The following is a 19234-nucleotide window of genomic DNA, read 5'->3' on the forward strand; positions in this document are numbered from 1 at the left end:
GCGCTATTTGGAGATGTTAGGAAAAATGTGGAACAGCTTAGAGCTACGTCGGTTGCAGCAGGCGATGATGCGATGCAACGAACGCTTTCGCTCGCTCGCGGTTTTTCAAACCTTTCCTGCAAGGATTATAAACTTTTTCACTCGCAAACTTTTTCTCCGTTTCCTTCTCATCCACCTTCTACTTCCCCTCTTCCCCACGTCGGTATTATAATAACTAGCGAAGAGGCGTTCGTCTCTGATTGCGGGGCTTGTTTTATTTACGTACATATACGCGGAGTACTGAAAAGACCACTTTAAAGTCCTAGTAGTTGAAAGTTTTCATTTCTGTACTGCGCGCGCATGCGCTGCGGCGAACGAATCTGAAATTACGCGACCCTAACCTCAAATGTTCGAAAAAATCCACGAATGTGAGGTTCTACTGAGCTTTAGTGCTACTATCTGAGAAAAAATTCACATCATCATACCAGGTTATATAGACAATTGCACTCCTTATAAATAAAAAGAAATAGTCAAATTTCTAGGGTGCGCAGTTCGTCGAGATTGGTCGTTACGATGATGTGAATTTTTTCTCAGACAGTAGCGCTAATTTTCACTAAATCTTCGCAATTACAGATTGATTCGAACATCGTCACTCTTGCGATAAAATATATGCCGAGAATGTATCCGAAACAGGTGTATTTTAAACGGTGATATCCATCCATTTACAGGCACGGGTTAGAATTGATATAAAAATCTGAAAGAATTATGAAATTGTTTTTGAATTATTTATAGTTGATATGGGGGGTGGGAGGGGGGGGGGGGGTCTGAAAAAAAATCATCAACACCCTAATATACATATATATATATATACCTTCGACGACTCTCTCCTCGTATCATTATCCGCACATATTCAAACGCAACACCCAAGAGACGGTCGAAAAGGCAATTAGGTATGCACATGACCCGTGTGTGTATGCATAAATGCCTGTGGCGGTGTGGGAAGGGGTGAGGAGGGGAGGAAGGATCCCTTACCGTGACGCAACTAATCGCGGGGCACCGAGCGAGGGTGGATTTTGGAGAGGGGGTCGCGGTTTCCCCTCGTTTTACTCCGACGGAGAGGGGTGTAAAGCACATCGGAGGAGTGTGTCGCGCGTAGCCAAGCAACGGTTGTGCGCGCATTTCGTGAAACGACGACGGACAGTCTCCGGGCATCCTCCGTCCGAGAAGAAGAGCCGTTGCACGTTACGGTGGTGATTGTGCTTGTGGTTGTGATTGCGGTGGTGGTGCTGGTGGTGCAAGTAAAGGGTACGATCGTACACCGATCCTCGTTGCTGGTCTATCTTTCTTTTCTCTGTCTCGGGTAGGACGCGAGGATAATCCGTCAGCTCTGACGACTGCATACACAATTTTACCCGTAACCTACATTTATAGATCATATATATGATATATGATATATATATATATGATGTACGATGTACGATACGTACATGCGGACAAATACGGAACGTGATGCGAGTCGATGTGTAAAACATTGACTTACGTGCGAGGAAGTTTATCTGCACGTGTACAGTTGATATACAGAGATTCTGATGTATTAAATATATCTGACACCGTTAACGTGCGATTTCAATTATGGTTTACACAAGGATTTCAACCTGAATTACGTGTTTCTGTTTCTTTGATAATAGTTATGTCAATGTAGAGGTATAAATTTTTAAATCGTCGTATTGCACTTGGAGGTGATTGTATGATAACGTGCTGCTGAATGATTGTTTGAAAAAATAAAAGAAAGAATGAATTAAATTCAACGGGGATAATGGGAAAGACGAAATAAATATAATTTAATGTGATGTAAAAAAAAAAAAAAAAGGGGGGAGCGGAACGCTGATCGAGTGACTGATTAAATTTAATTGGAGAGAGAGAGAGAGAGAGAGAGAGAGAGAAACGAGTTGGATTACAACTTCCGGTTTCAAGATATCGCTTTCTTTCGTCTCATATATATACCTATACATGTAATACAAATACAGAGAACAGGATACGAACGTTATTATACATTATATATATATACTCGTATATATATATGTATATACATGTACACTTGCATACTGGCGTCGAATTGATTTTTGTAGACGATCATACATATATCATGCATATGTCGGTGTATATAATATGATTCAGGCGTACCACGTGTTCGACCGGTGTTCGTTTGCTTAAAAGTGACCGTTTAAAATAATTCGAAAAATTGAATAAAAGAAACCCGTAACGGATAAAAACGCGAACAGGAGTGGCAAAAACAAAATAAATAAATAAATAAATAAATAAAAAGAAAAGAAAGAAAAATTTACAACCAATCGATAGTTGATTAACAAACGAACAAAATTTGGGTCATATTTCGTAATGAACGGCTGTCGTGCACTTATATATCGTTTAATTATTATGCCTCAGTACGCAAGAAAATAATTAAAAAAAAAAAAAAAAAAGGACAAAATATTTCGCGTGAATCGTCGACGGTTGTGTTATTTCGAGGAAAAAAAGAACGTGCATGGATTAACACCGTTTAACCAGGATTTTGACGCTCAACAGGGTAAGATGTTAACTTTATACGTCACGTGATAAAATCAGCGTAATGGAAAAAAAAATGGTAAAAATTATTCGATAAATCAATTCAAATTAATAGGTTTTTTTTTCCTCTTCACTTCGCGCTAATTATTCGCATTACGTATCAGCAGAAATGTGACTGAAAAAATTAATAATCCAACAATGCATCAGCACGTAATATAAAAAAAAATAGATCGTAAATTATTGCAAATTTTCTTAAAATATACCAAGTGAAAATAAGGTAAACGCAGAAAATTAATAATTAATCAGTTCAAACTTCAAAAGTGAAATGTATAATTATTGTGCTCTCGTCCGTGCTTTTCTATTTATCCGAATAATACCAATTAACGTTAATGCCGTTACTGTTGTTACTATTAACTAATTACTTTTTTTCACATTACGTACGAGGTAATGTAAGATAATCGAATTTCGTCAAGGCTTGTCGAAATATCGATGAAAACTCGCGAAACAAAAGAAAAAACGACAAAGAGAAAGTGAATTGAAATTAAAAAATTTTGAAAAAAACAAAAAAAAAAAAAAAAAAACGGTCTTACGAGAATATACGAGGCAAAGGATTATCGTTACCCGGTAAATTGCCTTATCCGGGAAACTCGATCCGCGTAACTAAATCAGAGCTTTACCCATGTATACATATATATATATATGTACATGTATATATATGTGTGTACATAGGTAGGATTGGAGGAGGCGCAGCTTACACGGTTTCGTGTATTGTAAATATGTTTACAGACACTGTAGACAATTGGTATGTGTATGTGAGACTGGATGTTATAACCTGACGAGATTTGCAGGCTTTACTTTGATAACAAGGTTTCGACGAGGGTTTTAATTAGCGGAAAATAACAATAATAATTCTCATTGTTATGTTTCTAATCAAATTTATTGTTTTTCCTCCCTTTCCATTTGAAACCTTTTTTCTTTTTTTCAACTCTCTCTCTCTCTCTTCTCTTTTTCGGACCTTTCCATACAGGCTGTTGACTATAGACGTCGGAGAAAAATATAACCCGGTAAAAAAAAAAAAAAAAAAAATGTTCGAGAAGCGAAGAGGATGAAGGGAGTGTGTTGTAGTATGGAACTGATTATTGTCAGAAAAAATTTGCGGAAACGGAGTAAAAATGTATGATATTTTGTAACGTTTAGACATTCGGGGTGTGAATTTTTAAAGAAAGAATGAGAAAGTAATTTTAAAACGTGTGCCGCGAGGCGAGAATTTATTCAATATTAATTGACAGGTGAAAATTCACAGGTTTTATTCGATTTGTAGGTGGTGTCAAGATTTTTTGATCTTTTTCTTTTTTTTACTTTCGCAGTTTCCAAATCATTTATAATATATACGGTATGTATATTTTCCTCCTATAGTACCGATTGAATAAAAAAAATTGACTCGTGTACAAAGATTTCAAAGCAAATTGTTACGTGATAAAATCGACAAATGAAAACGGGCGTTATTAATCGTAGCCGATTTTTGTACGGTTATTATGCAAAACGCGTATACAACAAATGACAAAAAAAAAAACAAATGGTGTAAATATTTAATACAAATACAATCATTGATTAACATAGGTGTTAAAACAGTATTACATAAAATTATAACAACGCAGCGTTTTTAGTGCTGGGTGAAAACTGTGGTAGATATAAAGCTGAGGGGCAAGAGAGGGAGAAAAATAGAGAAAAAGAAAGAGAGAAAGAGAGAGAGAGAGCGAGAGAGAGAGAGAGAGAGAGAGAGTCGATTAAAGCGGCATGTATTTTCTCGCACGTATAACCGACACACGTGAAAACTTCGATCGCAACGTTTTACGCTATTTTATGCTTTCGCAAAACCGTCTCCCTTTATATTCTTATACATATGAATATATATTTATTTAAACTACCCTTATCGCATGGTTTATACGTAAGGAAATAGAGGTCGGCATGTATGAGATGTAACGAAGAACAGATAGGGATTTTGAAAAGTGTATAATAATATATGACCTTCAAAGAAATTAATTACTGCACTGATCAACCGATTCGTATAATTGGAGTGAAATTTTTTTTTTTATTTGAAAGACTTGACCGATTTTATAAATTAAAACTGACTTTGAGTTATGATTGTTGTCATTATTATTATTATTTGCATCTTTTAAACGCATAAAAACAGCAAACAGTATGATTAGGGATATTTAATTTCATTAATTACAATTTTTCACGCATAACTTGAAGTTAAAACAAATATTGGATACAAGAAAATCATTTTTAACAATCACGTTCGAAATGAAATCGGAAATTTAAAAATAAAACAGCGTAAAATCGTTTGTGCAAAAACTTTTGAAACTATTTCCCGAGTTTCGTTTCCTTCGATTAGTTTCATTTAATTCGTACACATCGAAATCGACAAACAACCGAAACACTTTGATACGAATAAATATGAAAGAAAACATATTTGAAGTACATGATACAGTATAAAATCCACTTAGTTGAAATTTATCCGTAATCTGCAGTGTGGTGAAAATTGCTGGAAAAATTGACGCTGATAACCAACGAGAAAAAAAAAAAAACAATCCACAGGGTGCACAGAGTGTGAAATGGACTTTTTATAGATAGGGGAAAAAGAAAAGAGAAAAAGAAACAACGAAACCGGACGACGTGTTCCAATGAAAACTGTTTAGTCGGTTATTGCATGAGCTATTAAATGTTCACATACCATATACGCGGTGCCCGAACTCTTTAACATCGTCAAAGTCAAACTTTTTCAATATAAATATTAACCAAGGGCGACTTAAAAGTTGAAAGTTCCATTACATTACATGCGCACTGTGTAAATATGTATATATACATTTAATAGGTACGATATAAATATAAGTGCATGTAGTTTATAACACACAGCTGTACATTTATTTATAACTCGACTTATTGCACTCACTTACACTCCACGTTTCTAGTTACCCTCATGTTATAGGATTATGCATATATAATGCATCAGATACTCGGTGCATCGGACAGATCGATTCTAACTTTGAAACTATAACGGACTGACTGTGTAAATAATCGGTCGTAGGTGTAGAAATAAAATTGAAATATAATGTTGAAGGTGTACGAGTAGGAAATCAATTTTTCCGCGGTTTGTAAAATTTAACAGGTCGGAAATCCCTCTTTCTCTCTCTTTTTTTTTTATGAGGCATCTTTATTTTTGTTTTTTCACTTCATTTCTTACGAGTTAACCTCTATATATTCATCTAACTCAGTCCGAGAAATGGAGGATAAAAGTTGGGAGTAACGGTGAGAGGGTGAAAAAATTTAAGGTCTGAAATATTTTACCATTTGTATAATATAAGGGATAATCCACTATCCGGGATGTTGTTTCGCCTTCTTCTAACAGACTCCGTGTATTTTCTACGTAGCAGTAACGGAACGTAAGTTTTCACTCTAAAACCGTGCTGCTGCCTCAAATAAACGCGCTCGAATACTATAAATGTCCTTACGTTTACCAGATGCTCGAAAAGCGAACTCAAATAAAGTTGGAACAGCGTATAATATAGTCAGGATTAGACTCACTTCTCGTTTCACGCTGTTATATATTCAAATGAATTTGCAATCGATACGCAGGGCAAATGTTGTGTAGTACTTATTTTAATGTTTGAGAAGGTAAGAAAATTTGAAGATGACAAAAAATATGAAGAGAAAAAATACCGATAAAAAATTATACGATCGTAAACGCGACTTGGATTTCTTAATTTGTGTATTTGTAAAATAAAAACAGGGCTGAATGGCAAGTCTAAATTTCTACCCAACTTGGATCAACAAGAAACAATATAATACATAGGTACCAACCCTTAAAATAAGTTTCTCCCCTGTGAAATTCATCCCGGATGACAAGTCGAACGATTCAAACTTTCCTCGAACTCGAATGAAAATTAAATAGCCTAGCGAATTTAACGATTGCATGAAAATGTACAAAACGTAAGTAATAAACGCAATTATTGTCATCCGTTGAATGAGCGGAATCTTCCGGGATTTTTCAGAATTTTTCAATCATCATTGTATAATAATCTTATGAAAAGATTATGCAAGATTTTGCTCGAAGCTGTCCTGCAGATTCGTTACAAAACCAAAAAAAAAAAAAAAACGGAAAAAAAAAGTATAAAAATAAGAAACATAAAATTGTTAAAATAATTATAGATGATATACAAAAACAGCCGGGAGAATTATTGACGAGTTTCGATTAACCCTTGAATGTAATATCACATTATACTTGCTTGAAGAATTAGGATTTGCACAAAGCTAAGCGAGTTCCGTTCGACTTCGACGATAGAGGGGAGGGAGTATAAGGGATGATATCTGTCTCATGATTAAACTATAATTCAACCCGTCGCTTCACGTTTCCAACCGAATGGCAGGGTGTTCTTGACGCATATATAATGTATCACACTGTATGTACTATAGGTATATATTAGGACAGTGTTCCTAGTTTGTACCGGGACGATATCTTGAATCTTGAAAATGAACCGCGCATGCGCCAAATAATTCGATCTCATTGGTCGGCGAAATCTTCCCGCAGCGATATTTTCGTCCGCGATGCAGGCGTGCCAGCCTACGCAAAATGTGCGCGTTTGAATTTTCAAAGAGCGTAAGCATTGAATTCCGACCGTTCTTTGAAGAATCAACTTTCCGAACCGATAACAAATGCTTCCCAAACCTTTCTGAGTCGCTGCCTCAACTATTTGAGATTCTAACCTCGAAAATTCGTATCAACTACATCGCCGCCGGAAACAAATTTTGACGGCTGAAAACTCGGGATGGCCAGCCTGCGCGAAGAGCCCGTAAAACTCGCGCATGCGCGGTTCATTTTCAAGTTTCGAGAGATTATCCCGGTATGTATACGAAGGTGAAGTTGGTAACGTTATTGTTAACGATCCACGATGCGGAAAAATCGTTATTTCGCTATTTTGGAAAGACGTCCGATGATGCGGTAAATAATAATAACAATATTAACGTTACTAACTTCAATCTCCTGTCTATATACATAGTCAGACAAATCGCTGTGCAGAGCATAAGGTCATGTAGTACTTCTACCTTTACCGACCGAGAAAATTCGCCATTCTTCTTTCTACGTTAAATATTTATTGCACCGGTGCAACGTCGAAATTTGAACCCTTATCGTTCGTTTGTTTATTTCATACACGAAAGAGAAAGGGTGACTTTGCTCGGTCGGTAAAGGTAGGAACATCACATGACTTTAATGTGGAAATATTAAAAACGATCGTTCAAGCTTGATAAAATTTCCTTTCTCTTTTTCTTCTTCTTTCTTTTTCGTTGCTTTGTGGCTCATGAATTGTGACAGCAAAAAATAATAATAATAATAATAATAATTATAATATTGACAAGAATAATAAAAATTGCAAGAACACAGATAACTGCATTAGATATGCCTTAATTGTATAAAATATCCAAAATACATGATAAAGAGGTTTAGCTGGTGTCAGTGGCGGATAAAAACACGCGAACCATAACACTATTATTATATATCTCACTCCCAGGGTTAAAGTATAAAAAAAAATTCTTTCACTTACAACTTCATTCTGTACGACATATGTTTACGTAATTTTTTCTCTAAATATACCTGAAAAAATACAATTTATAATGAATGCATGAAAAAATAAATAAATAAATAAATAAATAAATAAAAATAAAATAATCGTTAATAGAGTGATAATATGTGATATTATGCCACCTAATATAATATATCATCTTAAAGTGTTTGCAGAAGGTGGCTGCGACATTAGCGATTAAACGTCTGGCATATTACGAGCGACCTTTCACTTACGGTGCGGCAGCCACATTGTAATATGTAATAACGCGTTAAAGATGAAAATTTCAAGGGGTGAATTTATTCAGCGGGCACTGACGAAATTATGCAAAATGCGCGTAGTTGTAAATTGAGATTTGTATATCTCGCAGATGTAATTATAGTAGGTAGGTATAATTTGTGAAGCGAGTTAGAATTTTTTTCGCATATTTTTTTCTTTTTCAACTTTGGACTCACTTTTCAATTCTGGGCAGTTATTATCTCTCATCCAAGCCCCCTCATTCGAGCGAATCTGAAAGCTGAAAAAAAAGATGATAATTATTGCATTACCATTAAATTCTGCAAAAATTGTTGTTGAAATACGTTATGTTTAAACGTGTCTTATACGATTATTGAAAAATTGCTATTAGAAAAGAATGAGAAGCTGAGTCGATAATTAAACTTGTTTCGATTCCTTGTGGGTGATATAAAATACTCGAAGCAGACATTATTGTATAACGTACATGAAACGCTCCCTCGACACCCTAAACGATCTTTAATAAACGCTCCAGCATCGTTTTTATTTTTCGCACCGTGAGAAAAAATAAAAAACAAATTCATTGTCCGAACGGTTGTAAAAAAATAAAGACAATTCTATGTTGCCGTACGCAAAACTTGAAAGTAGAAGTCTTCGTTAATTAATAATAACAGATTTTTCCTTAATTCTATAAATGTGTACGATAAGGATTGAAAAAAAAAATCATCTTCGTGTATAGGGATAATAATAAAACTCGACTACTCTATTTTACTAAAAACCTAACGTGCAAATTAAAAGAAAACTCAACAAATAAAAAATATTAAGGTTGAAGAAAAAAAAAAAAAAAAAATACGTCGATATCGTCTTATTTATATATGATTATTATTATTGTTATTATTATTATTATTATGATAGTTGCGTGATAATTTTTATGCAATTCGTATAATTCTTGTGTCGTATATGTTTGACTTTTTTCCACAGAAATACAGAGAAAAATGAAGAGATGTTCTGCAATTCTTCACGTTGATTGAATACGTATGTGCGGGAATATTATTATACATAAATTTCACGCGTATGACATAATAATAAGAAGAAGAGAAGAAGAAGAAGCTGCAAAGTGAATAACGGTAGCCTTAACGAATAGAGGGTACGTGAAATTTATGAACCAGGAACGAAAGGAAAGCCGCAACGTTTACCCCGCTTTTCTTTATCTCTTTCTCTCTATTTCTTTCTTCGTTTCTTATTTTTTCTCTCTTACTTTCTCTGAATTTGAGAGAAAATTCAAGGCGACAGTGCTAAACGCGTCGGGAAGACTAAGTTTTCAATACGGAAGTAGCAAACTGTTGCAGAAACAAGAAGAAAAAGAAGAAGAAAACGAAGGGAACTGATTATTGATTGCTCTTCGGCTCTCGCGAAATAAGTGGAAAGAAAGAGAGAGAGAGAGAGAGGGAGAAGAATCAATTGATTACAGGTTAATTAAAACCCACAAAAACAAAACTTTCCTCAACTCGCGCGATTCTGTTTATAATTTATTTACTTATTCTTTTCATACATATACGTATATATTAAATATCGAATAACGATCGCTTTGGTCATTGGCCAAATTGGCAGCAACAGGCGACAAGGCAACTCCATTAAACTGAAGAATCATTATTTCATACGATGTAAGAGATAAGTGATCTCTTTCCCAAGACAATCGTGTAATTATACGAAGTTATACTTGTCGATAAAATTATACATTATACATAAGCAGGTAAGGATACAGCAGAGAAAAAAGTAAAAGTAAATTCTTGAAAAACGTGACAAAGTCAGGTTTTCACGGACAATCATTGACGGCCGGGCAAGCCCTTCAGGCACGTTTTTCCACCAACTATTTACACAAACAAAATATATGTACGCGATTATATTTCGACAGTCCTTGACGATAGATGTCATATCCAATCGTTTGATAAGTTAAAATCAACTGATTCACTTCTAACAAGTGTAGGGCAAAAAAAAAAAAAAAAAGGCGTATTAGAAAAAAAGGTAAATAAATAAATTTCTTATCGGATTAAATTTACCCGCATCTTTTCTTCTAGAAAATTCTGCATCTTACACTCCAAATAGATATACATAACATATTCCTGATTCATCGTGACGAAAAAAAAAAAGAAGATAGATAAAATGATCATTGAATTCTTGATCAGACATTGCACGATGCAAGAAACTATGCGCATGCGGCACAACTTGTACGATAAATAAATAAAGATAAGAAATAATTTTGTTTTTATGCTTCAGAGTAATATAAACCGAATACGAATAAAAAATTTATCGTCGAGAAGATGGAAAGTGTATCTGGAGAATCGCGAGGACGACATCGATCATCGTCGGAGGGAATTGATCGTTGAGAGATCGAAATATCGTCAACTACGTAAATAAAGAGATCGAAAACAAGGGGTGAGATAAGTGATAAGATGTCGATGAAGAGGCTGGCGGTTCTGGCTGCGGTACAAACGGCACAAAACGCGCACAACGGCACGTTGACGTCCTCGTGGTCGGCCGGCGGGGGTGGAGGTGGAGGTGGGGGTGGTACCTACGTAATCCAGGGTTACAACATGTCGACGAACGATGGTGGAAGGTCGGGTCGTTTCGAAACGAACCTCCACGGGAACGTCAACATTCTACTGGGAGGGTGAGAGAATAGTAAAGATACAGCCAACGTATGAGGCGTTCCACGCGAAGCCGATTTTCTAGTTTTTTTTTTTAATTTTTAAACACGGTGCAGAGTCTGGGAAAAAAAAATTTCGATCACGGATTTGATTTTTATTGCTCCCAAAAACACGAATATTCAATTTTCGGTTGGCTTCGACCTTTTTTTTTTTCAGACCAAGACGAAAGATGGCAAGCTTTTGGCTTGGAAGCTACGGGCGGAACAAGTAATTGAAATGTGATAAAAAATAGGATTGAATATGAATTTAGAGGATACAAGTTTAATTTATATGTAATTCGATCTTCAACATTTTTGTAATTTTACTTCTTTCGCCTTTAGCTTCTAAACCGAAAGCTTGCAGATCCCCGACTTTTGTTCTAAAATTCTCGTATTTTCATCAAAGAAATCATGATTAAAATTCAAAGCCAATTTATCAGGGCTAGTCATTCGAAAAACGGGTTTTTGAAATTTTTGAATGAGGTAAAGATCAAACCCGGGATCCAAAAATGGAAACTCGATTAAAGCTGATTTTTGCTGTAGGTCGGTTTGGTGTGGAATGCCTCATACACAAGATACCCGAAGAGAAGAGTAGAGAAGAGAAGAGTGGTAAAAGAAGGCAAGGCAATTTAGTTGTCTGAATTAACAAATCGTTCGTTACCAACGCCAAGCACCCATCACCTGCCGATATTAACAAAAACCCCTTCTCTCCCTCTCTCTCTCTCTCTCTGTCTCTAAGCGTTTTAACGATCATTGCGGTATAAAGAAAATTAGCCGAGGTGTGATAAAAGGAAGAAGAAACACCTCCGCTGCCCGCATGCTCCAAATCAAACTGGCTCAATGACTTTTTCGAATTGCTTTGTTATTTTCTTTGCCCAGTTCCGACAACGCGGTGAATGAACTTCGATCGCTTGTTTCGTATTTCGTTTCATCCTATCTGATTTGTCAATTACATAAAATTTAATTTTCAAGTACGTACCTCAATTGCGATTATTAACATCAATTTATACGTTATCGTATACAGAGCGAAAATTTCATAAATTTTCATACCGCGGACTTGTCGTGTTATCAAAAAAAAAAAAAAAAAAAAAACTGCTTTGTACACATAATACACTTTATGTAAATCGCGTGGGGAGAAAATGTTTCCGAAAACGCGTGAAAAAAAAAAAAAAAAAAAACTTCCCCAAACCTGTCAAAATTTCGAAATTTAGTACAAACAGCGCAACGGTAGTTTTTTTTTTTAGCGTTGTGCGGAAAAGTGATATAAAATTTAAAAGATTAAAAAATATAATAAAAAAAAAAAGCGACCCTCTGCCTCAGTATCGTAGCGCGTTCATGGGATACGTAGAGGAAACATTCCCCATCTATTTCGCGGGAGGGGTCATTTACCACAGTCCGTCCTTCTTCTTTGCTTCGCTTAGCAGCTTTTTTTTTTTTTTTTTTTTAATTTTCTCAACTTCGCTCCTCGCGAAAGAACTTCGTGTACTACGTAATAATGTAGCGGCGTAAAGAAATACTTTGAAAGCTGATGTTACCTTTCCTGCCCCCCCCCCCTGGAGTTTTTCCAAGCAATGTACAAGTTCGTATACGTGTATATATATATACATATCGTACATGTGGGATGGACGCACGAAAATGAAAATCCACTTTCCGTGTAACCCACACCTGGGAACCTATCCTTAAATTAGTTCCCGGTCGAATTGGCTAAATTTTCAGTATGTTGCGGTCAATGTTCTCCCGATAAAAGTTCTCACGAACACAAGTCTCAAATATCAGTAGTTTCCCAGATGCAGGCTTCGGATGGGGAGCGTGTGAATTTTTTTATACGTATTGATTAAGCGATTTTTACGAATTACGAAGAGCTTCGAGAGGAACTGGAAATCAAATATATCACTCGAAAACTGCACAGCCGACACAGCGGTACAAAATTTAAAAAAAAAACAAAAAAAAAGAAACTAGTTTTGGAGAATATCGTAAACGGCGAAAGAAATACGTTTCAATCCAGCTCTAAGAATCTGTGAGTTTCTTTTAGTAAATTCATCTTTTTTTCGTTAATTTTTCTTTGGTTTAGCGCTGAAACCGGGGTGTAAATTTATATGAAAATTCGCAAAATCGTAACGCAATTATTTTACGATCTATGTATTTTTTAAATTAAACGACATTTCAGAGCGATGCTGAGCGGCGTTGTAATCGTGGTGGTTCTCGTCTGTTACTGCTGTCACAGAAACATAAGAAAGCATCAGCCTCAGGAATATTCCCAATACTGGAGAACCGAACCGGATGTTCACAGTCTCGAAGTATTCACAATGGATTCCCACGCGATGCAGGTGAGTTTGTGAGAAAAAAAAACAAACACTATTATCGATTGCAGGATCGTCGATGATAAATCGGACTTTAAAAGTTTTCGCGTGTATAATAAATGTGTAACAAACGTGTATGATAAATAATATAAAAGGGCAGAAATGAAAAAAATTCGCCACCACTCCGATGATAATCGAAGCTTGTACGATTTTTATATAATAACAATGGCGATGTAATAAACGGGCGGAAAAAGAAGAGAGAAAGAAAATTACCGTCGAGAGCCACGCGGATATTATATTATACGCTTCGTTGAAATAACAATCGGTATATTGCTTCGCGGCTGGCGTGAAAATTTTCATTATCATTCGGAAAAAGTCAATCGTGTTATTAAACATCGTGCGCTACGATAACACAATGATAAAAAAAAAATAAAAAAAATATACGATACATTATATAAACAAAGAATAAACGTTATATCGATGGCTGCGAAGTTATGAAAATTATAACTGAGAAATTGATATAAATAAATTATAGCTCGAAGAAAAAGTTAACGTGAGATAATAAATCATTTTTCTGTTAATACTCTTCGTAAATATATAATATTAAATCTAAAATCCGAAGAGCAAATGTAACGATTATTTAATTCCACGAGTCTTGGTATGTTGCATGAATATTGGATTGAAATTCGTTAAATATAACACGATTTCTGATGTTCGTTCGGCCGCGAATGTGCGACACAATTATTAAATACCGTTGTAAACGAATATCACACGTTCATAATTAATAACTACGAACGAACGCGTGCGATTTGAATTAATACAACACGTTACACCGCAATGCGTGAGACAAGTGTAACGAGTTTTATGACAACGTTTACTGTACGTGCTGCGCACAAAACAAGCCCTGGTTGTTTATTATTGTTATTTTTCATATCAATTAATTTTTGCCTTTCACACGCGGTAGTTATTAACACACACACACACATACACATATATATACACGCTCGCGCCGTTTAAAAGCTAATTTTTCTCACTCTTCCTACCTCGGATTTTTGTCCCTTTCTATTTTTTTTTAAACCTCTTCCCCCCCCCCCCCCTCACTCTCTGACACTCGCTTATTATATTTGAAGGAATTATCACGACGCGAAATGGGAATTTTCATTACAGACGCGTAAAGTAAACGAATATCTTTTTATCCGCAGCTGAATTCCACTGACTGTTTGATCATATTCATTGTTTTTTGTTTTTTTTTTATCCCGTCAAAAGTTTCCTTTCAATTACGATATGCCGTATAATGTTATCGTACGTGTAAAGTCTAAAGAAACGATGAAAAATGAAAAAAAAAGACAAAAAAAAATAAAATAAAAAACTAAAGCAACAAAAGGAATTATCCAACCTTTGAATCATCATCTCCCCAAAGTATTCGGTATCAAATGTAGATAACATACATTTATTCAACCCTCGAATTTGCATTATACGGACGGTTGAATCCTATATCCTAAATCCTCCAAAAGAGTTTTTCGTGTTTTAACGCGTTGAATCAACGCCTCGATTCGGCATATAATCCCGCAGTCATCGGTTTTTCATGCAAATCGTAGAGAGCCTTGCAGGAATGTTTGCCTCGTGGATTCGAGCACGGCTAATCGACGATTTGACTTAAAAAAACAGACTTTTATTCGTATAAGATAACGGCTTCCGGTACAAAAAAAAGGCAAATAAACAAAAACAAAAAAAAAAAAAACAACGAAAAGTAAACGGAAGAATTAAAATTACGGGTATGGTTATTGGATATGTTTCACCGAGACGAATAAAATCTTCTATGTCGCACTGACAAAAATTTCATTTGTTGCAGTAACTAGAAAAATTAAGTAAAATAGGTGTGGTTAAAAAAAAGACGTTTCGTCAAAGTTTGATTTCTTTACTTCGAGTCTCGTCGCTAAATAATTCCGAGTTCGGGGCTTTCGACACTTACAAAATTCGAAATTTGACACAGTGTTTCGAGAGAGCCGGGGTGACGATGGATCACGAGGGTGGAATGTTGGCCCCGGTTTCACGCCCCTTGACCCCGGGACCGCCGCCGGCGTACGAAAGTCTAATTTTCAACTCGCAACACGGTCTTGCCGCTTCGCCCCACGAGAAAAAAGATGGTCAAACGACACCTGGAGGCGACGCTTCGACGCCGCTTTCCGTCCTACTCGACGCAGCGGCCGAAAACCCTGCAGGGATTGCCAAGGAGGAGGAATCCCGTCGCGACGACGAAGGGCTGCCTTCCTACGAAGCCGCGCTAAAACTTGAGGCCAACGGATACGTCTGAATCGAATAAACGATCAACGGATTTAATTTCCGAGGAAAGAGATTGGGGGAAAAAACTAACGAGGTTTTAAAAAAAACCCGAGACATATTATTTGCGCCAATGATTGGTGAGCACGAATTAAACGTCATTGCTGATATTTTATTTCACCAAATTCAAATTACACAATAAGCTAATTTTAAGATATCGATAACGATTTGAAAAACGGTCTCATTATTGTTACAATGTTCAATATTGTTAAAACTCTGGTAGAATAACTTTGATCCGATTTTAATATTTATTCGGTTCGCTTCTATCGCTTACCAAATTCCTAAATATTTTTTCTTATCCAAAATATTTGCGAAACTTTACTGACACGGTCGGCACGAAAGGTAGTGTAAAAAAAGTCGACGATTTTTTACCGATTAAAATTCTAACCGATAGCGTGCCAATTCGAAAATCTGATAAAAAAAAAAAAAAAAAAAAAAAAAAAACTGAAAATCGGTATTCAAAAACACGTTTATAAACAACCTGATTTCATGGTTTTTCCTGACCATTAGCGACCATGTTACATTATAATATAGTCATAATAACGCGCAAATTCAATTTTTTTATCACATTTTAATATCTGCTTTAATTTACTTACGCAAATCTGTTTTTATTCAATTTAGAGATTTCGACTATTTGCACAAAAAATTGTTTAAGGCGATTTTCTGAGTCCTCAATGGTACAAAAGACAAGCCCAAAACCATTGGAATTCAATAAAAAACACCAGAGTTCAATCGCGATAAAAATTATAATTACGAAACCTTTTTTACAAATCGTTGATATAACTTGACTTGTCATTTTCAAATTTGCTCAGATTCATTTCTCTTAAATCGAAGGGATGCTGTTTCATTCGTGTTCACTATCACCGGCACAAATACATTTCTCCAGATTTTTCAAATCGGTTTTTCTCTCTTCCTAAATTCTGATTGAGAAGATGGATCCCGATCACATTCCTCAAAAATGTATAGGTTGTATGATTCAGTCAAAAATGCGCCTTGACGAAAAAATTTAGGAACAGAGGGTTTGGAATAAAAATGTCGAGAAGCTTGAATTTTCATCGATATCTCGAACGAAATATTTCATAACTTAATAATTTAGAGCGAGTTGATTATCGAGAATTTTTTATCGATGCCGATGGTCTTGTTACCCATATTAATCGGACATTGTTTTGACTTGACTCATTAATCTCAGATGCGCTAATTCTTCAGTCGTTATTCTGTAATTCTATGCATGTACTTAAAATTATACAAAATTTATTTAACGTAACATTACACAGGAGTAAGAATCTCGATTTTTTGTTTTTTTTTTTTAATATCAATACTAATTTAACCATTTTTCGCATTTAAAATGTGAAAATTTAATTAAATTTGTGGAAAATTAATTTTTTACGTATTCTTTTAATTTTCTTCCTGACATTAATTTTTCAATCTAGTCATACGCGATTTCAGGTAATTTCTATAATCACAAGCCTATAAAAGTTTTCAAATATTGTCTGATTTAGATGTACGAAAAATTTTAATTCATTGTATAGAATCAGCAACTTTTTCGTATATTTTCTAAGTATTAGTTACCTGTGATCGCCGCAAATTATTTTGCTGCAATCCGTTCGAAGATCAAACACTTCGACGTATCGTTATTAAGTAATTTTTTTATAATAAATAGCAAAAAAAAAAAAAAAAACCAAGATTATTATAAAAAATAATGAATATGTTAAAAGATAAAACTTAGATGACAGTACAATGGCTGATCTAGGATTTTTGTAGAAGTTTCTTTGTAAAAGTAATATTGGTAAGAAGAATGCAATGCAGATAGTATTTTTGATGAGCACCACATTATTTCAGGTATTATTAATGTCTGCGATAAAAAAAAAATATATATATATATATATATATATATACATACATTAACCGCAATCTCGAGGTAATAAATATAACATTCTACTTGTAAGATGGTTTTTTTCGTCACTGCACTCGCTCTTTAAAACAAATAATCAAGAAGTGGAATAATGAGCAGAAACAAAAAAATAAAATAAAATAAAAATTGCAAAAACCGAAAACACCTGTCGTGTACCGATATGAAATATGAGAATCGATGTAATAATTATAAGAGGATATACAAATGATTAGGTAACATGTATGGAAGGGAACTTAAAAAAAAAAAAAAAACGTAAAAATGTATTAATAAACGAAATACAATACAAACGATTGCATAAAGAAAATCTCTCGACAAATATGATCTACGAGATTTAGCGATTTTTAACCGTTATGAAGAATTAATTAATAATGTATTATATACATGTACAAGATACGTGTGTAAAATAGAAGCTGTGTAAGATATTAGGTATCGTCGATTGTATTGCATATTATTATACACATACAATTTTTCCCTTAATGATAATTATAGGAAAGCTTATATAAACTCGATTTGTTTAGTAGAAAAATGTATCATGTGAAGAATATATAAAATACACAATAAAACACATCGATTCGGCATATATTGCGTAGAACGAACGGTAAGAGATGAAAAAAAAATTAATAAAATAATTAAAAAAAAAAAAAAAAAAACTTATTACATACGAAAGTAAAAAGAAAATAAGAATAATGTAAGAAATAAAAAGAAATTTTAGATAGGCGATAATTTGCAGTTTCGATTATTATCATACGCTTTTCCTATACCGCACGTTTCGTAAAATGAAACCCAAAACACTAGCGAAGTAAAATTTATTTTCATCCGTATCTGAAAATGTAATCCACTATAGCTACGTAATTGAGATTTGAATATTACTGTAATCATTATAATTTCAACGAAATCGCGATTTTGTTTAAATTAACAGTAACGTGAACGAAGCAAAAAAAATAAAAAAAAAAAAAAAAGAAGAAATATATTGTTTACAATTAATGATCTCTGCATTTGTAGAATCTTCGTTATTAGACGCAGAGAGTGACGAAAATTTGGTATCAACATAATAAGAGAAATGCGAAAACGGAATGAAAGAAAAAAATGTTTGAAAATACTTCGTAACAATAAATTTTCCATTACATGTCCAGGGATACGAATGAAGCGGATATTAATTAGCAACGATCGATTCAGCGCGAATACCGCAGAGTCAAAGGGCTTCAAGGGAAGCCTCGTATTTGATTGAACTTTCATTTCCTCCCTAATTCGCGTTATGATTCGGTCGGTCAGCAGTGAAAAGTCTCGTTAGAATTTTCACGTGAAACGAGAAAAACTAGCAAGGTAACAAAACGGTGTAAATAATATAAAGAGAAGAAATTTTATATTAACCAGTGTATAAACAAGTCTGGTATTAACGGGGTAACGAGATACTTGAAACCTTTTTTTCGACTCAGGTCTCAACTATTTGATGTTGCTTTTACACTCGGAATAATAAACGTCAAGCCGCAAAGCGGCTGCTAAAACACCTCGGGTGAATTTGGTAGGCGAAAAAATTTGTTTCGTGAGTCGTAAAGTATGTTTCAATTACAAAATTCTTTCACATGTTGAGTGAAATTAA

At 34.7% G+C, this 19234-nt stretch overlaps 2 protein-coding genes across 10 annotated transcripts in view; one reads left to right on the top strand and one right to left on the bottom strand.

Moving 5' to 3' along the window:
* LOC124186431 (probable beta-hexosaminidase fdl) overlaps window positions 1–19234 on the bottom strand; it is a 66958-nt gene that overhangs the window by 29452 nt on the left and 18272 nt on the right. For 4 of the 5 annotated variants that reach the window (XM_046578188.1, XM_046578167.1, XM_046578174.1 and 1 more), the window contains 2 exons: window positions 8618–8679; window positions 8145–8194 (listed from right to left, as the gene is read on the bottom strand). In XM_046578188.1, coding sequence (XP_046434144.1) covers window positions 8145–8164 — 20 coding nt within the window. In that variant the 5' untranslated portion in view covers window positions 8165–8194; window positions 8618–8679. The remainder of the gene's footprint in view (window positions 1–8144; window positions 8195–8617; window positions 8680–19234) is intronic. The other variant, XM_046578180.1, reaches the window with a different exon arrangement.
* On the top strand, window positions 1118–17905 carry LOC124186474. Of its 5 annotated transcripts, none has more exons than XM_046578252.1 (5): window positions 1118–1292; window positions 9378–9543; window positions 10674–11067; window positions 13250–13409; window positions 15376–17905. In XM_046578252.1, exons 3-5 carry the CDS (start codon window positions 10850–10852, stop codon window positions 15694–15696), a joined length of 699 nt encoding a protein of 232 aa, XP_046434208.1. In that variant the 5' UTR covers window positions 1118–1292; window positions 9378–9543; window positions 10674–10849; the 3' UTR covers window positions 15697–17905. The 5 variants fall into 5 exon arrangements, with proteins under 5 accessions (XP_046434208.1, XP_046434201.1, XP_046434216.1 ...); XM_046578245.1 differs by lacking the exon at window positions 9378–9543 and adding an exon at window positions 2158–2563 and having other exon boundaries at window positions 1118–1284; XM_046578260.1 differs by lacking the exon at window positions 9378–9543 and adding an exon at window positions 2425–2563 and having other exon boundaries at window positions 1118–1284.

Source organism: Neodiprion fabricii, chromosome 1 (genome assembly GCF_021155785.1).
Source record: "Neodiprion fabricii isolate iyNeoFabr1 chromosome 1, iyNeoFabr1.1, whole genome shotgun sequence".
Taxonomy (NCBI): Eukaryota; Metazoa; Arthropoda; class Insecta; order Hymenoptera; family Diprionidae; genus Neodiprion; species Neodiprion fabricii.

What these genes read in the sequence shown, in the direction of transcription:
- LOC124186474 (XM_046578252.1), top strand. Translation starts at nt 10,850, where the DNA reads ATGTCGATGAAGAGGCTGGCGGTTCTGGCTGCGGTACAAACGGCACAA. An exon ending in GTCAACATTCTACTGGGAGG is followed by an intron (nt 11,068 to 13,249) that starts GTGAGAGAATAG and finishes ACGACATTTCAG; the next exon opens with AGCGATGCTGAGCGGCGTTG. An exon ending in TGGATTCCCACGCGATGCAG is followed by an intron (nt 13,410 to 15,375) that starts GTGAGTTTGTGA and finishes AATTTGACACAG; the next exon opens with TGTTTCGAGAGAGCCGGGGT.